General features: G+C 42.4%; 1 protein-coding gene across 1 annotated transcript; it reads left to right on the plus strand.

Annotated features, from left to right (window-relative positions):
* The first annotated feature begins 1296 nt into the window (after positions 1–1296).
* On the plus strand, positions 1297–2229 carry LOC144783861 (olfactory receptor 1G1-like). Its single transcript, XM_078662608.1, has one exon. It carries the CDS (start codon positions 1297–1299, stop codon positions 2227–2229), a length of 933 nt encoding a protein of 310 aa, XP_078518734.1.
* Positions 2230–5614: the final 3385 nt, after the last annotated feature.

The following is a 5614-nucleotide window of genomic DNA, read 5'->3' on the forward strand; positions in this document are numbered from 1 at the left end:
ATCCTCGTCAGGTCTTCAGGTGAAAGGCAATCTAGGGGACAGCCAGGCTTAATGAAATTTAAGCTTGCATAAAAACGAGCTTCCTCAAGAAGATTAAAAGAAGAGAGAGATGGGTCAGAATCCTACTGTTGTCTATTAATGAAGATATCCTCTGTATAAGTAGTAAAAGAAGCATGAATATCGCAAACTTTATTAAAAAAGAAGTCAGCCAATTCTTGACAGTTAGACTGAGAAAGAGAAGGAGTCAGAGAAATATTACTGGGATCAATGAGAGATTTGACTATTTGAAAGAGATCTCTTGAAGAATTGGGACTTAGAAATCTTCTCAGTGTAAAAAGCAGAGCAAGAAGCTTAACAGGCTATATATTCATCCCTCAAAGCAATTTTAAGCATATCCTGAGCATCATACTGTTTTGCCATTTACATTCAAGTTTTTCTTCAAGACTAGAACAGAATCATCAAACCTGGGGGCGAGGTGGCTACCTGTCTGCCTAGAGAAAGACATCAGAACGACCAGATGGTCAGACCATATCAAAGGAATGGGAGAGTCTACAACAAGAAGAGGCAGATTAGTAAATTTGGGATTGCGTACATGTCCTGTTGCATGGGATGGATTAGAAACTAATTGTTGCCAGCTGACTCCGAGCCTCTATTAGAGTCATCAATATGAATATTAAAATCTCACAATATGCTGAAGTTGGCATATTTTTATATAAAAGATGCAACCTCTGCAACAGTGTTTCTAAAGACATCAGTAAAATTGGTGGAGTTTGCCATGTTTAGAGTAAATATGGATCAGCTCTTTTTGCAGAACAGGGAAATAAATAGGACAAAGGTGTTGAAACAAATAGCATTTCTACTATCAATGCTCTCTTCAGTCAGTATTCAGGAGTGAAATGTTTTGTTGGAATAGCATGTAGTTAAAAAAGACAATACAAGGATGAAAGCATAGAACAGCCAGAAGGGCATGGAGTGTGTGAATACGTCCCTATGCCTAAGAAGGCGAAAAAGCAAGAAAGTGATCACAGAAACCTGTATAGAATCCATGAAATCTGAAATGTGTAAAGAAAGGGGCTTGTTAAAAAGAAACAATCAGATAGCAGTTTTATGAGGCATTCCTTTGTGCAAGGTAGGGAACCAGACTTTTGGTCAACCATTCCAGAGATTTTATCACAATTCTTGCATGGTGTAATTTACTAAGATAACTATTATGTTCTTCCCAAGATTGGTTGTTGTTCACACCCATGGTACCCAATAATGATTTAAATCTTTTATTTTTCTTAGATTATGTCAAGTATGGAAAAAAGCAACACAACTTCTGTTAGAGAATTTATCCTTTTTGGATTTTCTGACCTCGGTGACAATCAGAAATTCCTCTTTTTCATCTTGTTGATCGCATACATCCTGACACTGTTCGGAAACATTGTCATCACCTCATTGATTTCTACTGACTCCCGCCTTCACACCCCCATGTACTATTTACTCTGCTGCCTGTCAGTGGTAGATCTCTGTTTCACCTCCACTACTATACCCAAACTTTTATTCGACCTCCTTCATGAAGCTAAGACTATTACTTTCTTGGGCTGCTTCACACAGATGTTCTTCTTTCACTCCCTTGCTTGCATGGAAAACATCCTCATGGCACTGATGGCCTATGATAGGTATGTGGCCGTTTGCCGACCTCTCCATTACACCATGGTGATGAGTACAAAGGTCTGCTTTCTTCTGGTATCCATATCTTACGTTATCGCCTGTCTGCATTCATTGCTGTACACAGTATGGACTTCCATGTTCACATACTGTGGGTCCCACTTGATCCAACACTTTTTCTGTGAAATTGCACCTCTCTGGAACCTCTCCTGCTCAGACATTGCACTCATTAACCTCATAGGTTTAGTAGAGGCATGTAGCATGTTGTTAGTCCCATTTCTATGCATTTTCATCTCCTATGGACACATTGTCAACACCATACTAAAGATCAAAACTGCTGAAGCCAAGCGCAAGACCTTCTCCACCTGTTCCTCACATATTATGGTGGTCATGCTCTTCTATGCATCGACAGCTTCAATATACATACGACCAGATACACACACGTCTATTCTTCATTACAGGATAGCAAGCATAATGTATATTTTCTTGACTCCTCTCCTCAATCCATTCATCTACAGTTTCAGGAATAAGGATGTTAAAGGGGCTTTGAGGAGAGCCCTTGATAGGCAGACAAACTGAACTTTGACTGGTCAGCATGCTGGATTTGTAAGTAAAATTGTCCAACAGTCGGAAATGCCTCTCAGAAGGTTTCAACAAGGAACATGAGATGGGGTATTTATTGTTGAGGCAAACTCTCTTCTACTGATCTTTGATCTGAAGACTTACAACGATCAATTGATGGCTAAATAGACAGGCCATTGAGCTTTGGGGTGGTGCAACCATTTAATTTAATTTAATTATTGTAAAGTGCAACATTCATTCCAAAGGGATATCACGGGGCTAATGTAGCGGGAGAGTGGTGATTAGGGCTAGCGCTGTTAAGGTAGGTGATATCAGTCCTTGGGGAAAAAGTGGGTTTTACGTTTCTTGCTGAACGCCGTGTAATCCTCGATCAGCCGTAGTTCCAGCGGAAGCTTGTTCCAGTGCAGAGCTGCAAGGTATGAATAGATGCGTCCACCTACCCTGATCTTTCTGGTCCCTTTAGTCTCAACTAGCTCCTGAAGGCTTGACCTTAGGCACCTGGGAGAGGTGTAGAATTTGATTTTATTCCAAAGAATCTTAGAGGCAGTATGATGGAGTGCCTTGTCTGCAAGAGCGTAATTCTTGCTCTTTGACGCATGGGAAGCCAGTGAAGTAGTCTCAAGCAATCGGTTCCTGAGCTGTATCTGCCCTAGTTGCACACCAGTTTGGCCACTGCATTTTGTATCACTTGCAGACGTTTGAAAAGGTAGTCTGCATGCCAACAAAAAGTGCATTTCCATAATCCAGCCTGCTGACAATTTGGGCATGTGTTCAACTGCTTACCAATGGGATCCAGGGGAAGTGCCTTTTTAAAAGCTTCAGCGTGGTGAAGCTTCTTCCACACATGTTCCATGTAGATCTGTCAATGGAATTACTTGAGGTAAATGTTGTAAAGTAACATCGTTTTTTACCTATCTGCCAAGGTAGAATTTAATAACATTTCTGAGCCTAAGAGCACTAACTATGTATGCCTCATTACCGGCAAACTTCAGATCTCCAATGGTACAGCTTGCCAACCTCCTTTAAGGGACAATGTTTCTTTAAGAAGAAAAGATGGCATGGCACTGGTGAGGCTTGGCCGCCAATACCTATTTACAAAGGGTCCAACATGCATGGAGCCGACTAAAAATATATAAAGAAAATATATGACGTTCAATGATGCCCATTCTTCTTTGGTTATCTATCATGAGAATGCCTCAGCAGTTATAGAAGACAAAAGTACATTCAGTGGCAAAGAAAATCAAATGAGTAGAAACTCTTGTGAACAACAGACCCGACGTGGATGAAATAAGTCTTTTGGAACTAATCATCGGGCAAACGGAAAGATATCGAGAATGCCTGACCAGCTACACATATGTGGTCACACATCAAACTTCCTTAAAACTTTCCTGATTCCTAGCGGTGAAACTATGAATGGAGCGAGCTGCTGAGAGCACCTGGTTTCATCCAAACTGACAGTTCTTCTGTAAATGACAAGTGCAGATGATCAGTAGAAGACTTCTGTTAGTACATCATCAGCTACACATCTTTGAGTTGTTGTAGTTAACAACAAACTGGACTCCTCCTAGAATCTAGAACCTGTAAGACTGTACATTTCCATTGTCACCTAGAGGCAAAATAAACCTCAGCTGGCCTTAAAATTGTACAATGTGTGCAATCCTTGCTTGCACTGGTGGCTTCATTGTTGCCTCAAAAGCAAAATAGGTTTCGCTTGTTTGCGGCACAGAGATCGTTTCAGAGTTGTGGTGCCTGAAAACCTGCCAAAGTATGTGCTTGACTTTGGAACCAGGGCACTGTCCATGGCTGCCACAAGAGGGTGCTGGAGGGGACCTTATGTTCCAGGCTCAGTTCTTTTTGCGGCTCCACACCCCTGGGCATATTTACAAGGGGATTGCGCCACCAGAACATCACTTTTTCTGACTTTCCGGTGGCACAATGCCCTGACAATGTTTTTAAAGTGGAGTTAAGCCACTTTTTGTGGCTTAGTGCTGCTTCGTAAATATGGTACATGTTCAGTCAGATATCTGCGTGAAAGGGGCATGCAACGGGTGTTGCTATGGGCGTTCCACCGCAACAACCATTGCTTTTACATGTTGCCCCAGTTTACAAGGATGTGTAAATCTGAGGCAGCACCAAACACTAACACCATGCAATAACAGGAGCTAGAATGGCGAAACGAGGAGAAATACTTGGGGGCTTAATGCTGCACTTCAGCACTTCTGAAACCCAGGGCTGCACCATATTTACAACAATATGTTGCAGTCCTCCGTTTCCCCCTGCGCTTGTGCTAAATTTAGCAGCCTAGCGCCAACGCAGACATCCTTGCATCATTGTGCAAGGGTGTCGGCGTTGAGGAGGAGATTGTTTATGTGCAGGAAGGGCAATCTTTAAATGGTGTTTTGTAACTTCTATGTGTGCTACACAATGCAGCACACATGGAAACAGCAAAAACGTGGAGAACTTAAACATTTCCCCTTGTTTCACCAGTTTAAGACCAGGTTTTCCCTGGTCTTAATTTTGGCGCTGCCTCCTATTTACGCTGCCCTTGTAAATAGGTGGCAGCATCAAAATCAATAGGTGTTGCGGTGGAACGCCCACCGCAATACCCATTGCCACCCCATTCATGCTAAGTGTATCTGAAAGGGGGCCTTATTTAGAAGGTGGCGTTAAGCCATATTAAGTGGCTTAACGCTGCCTTGTACACAAGGTGAAGCCCCTTTCACCACCACAACGTCCTGAAAAGTGTTGTTGTAGTGGCAATAGGGGCTTGTAAATATGCCCCCTAATTTCTCCCACTGTTTTTCTTTTTTGATGTGTGCTGCATTCTACAGCATACATAGAAGAGAAAAACACCTTTAATGATTGTTTATGTGCATCAAGGTGTTACATCTATGTGTGCTACAGAATAAAGCACACACAGAAGTAACAAATCACCATTAGAGATTGTTTACGTGCAGGAAGGGACGCGTTCCTTCTTCCTGCACTATGGCGCAAGGGTGTCTGTGTTTGCACTGGGCAGTTATTTTCAGCGCCAGTGCTAGGGAAAACACAGGGGTGCGCTGTATTGCTGTGAATACGGCACATCCCTGCGTTTTGGAAATTGCAGAGCACAGCACTGCGAAATTTGCTGTAGCGCTGTGCTCGGCCATTCCCTTGTAAATATGCTCCCACATTGTTGCGATGCAGTGACCATCTTTGCATGGTAATGCAAACATTTACAATTGACAGACAATCTCTGTATTTCTCACTTGCTTGACTGATTCAGGTCTGGCGTGATAGGGCAATTGTCTGCATGACCTATTGTTATCAATTCTTTAAAATATGCACACAGTGAGGTATGGCTCGACCCAGAGGAGCATCACTCTCTTGACTACTGCTATCG

Source organism: Lissotriton helveticus, chromosome 10, assembly GCF_964261635.1.
Source record: "Lissotriton helveticus chromosome 10, aLisHel1.1, whole genome shotgun sequence".
NCBI classification, from domain to species: Eukaryota; Metazoa; Chordata; class Amphibia; order Caudata; family Salamandridae; genus Lissotriton; species Lissotriton helveticus.

Bases quoted from the DNA above. Each gene is read 5' to 3' on its own strand.
- LOC144783861 (XM_078662608.1), top strand. From the start codon at position 1,297: ATGGAAAAAAGCAACACAACTTCTGTTAGAGAATTTATCCTTTTTGGA.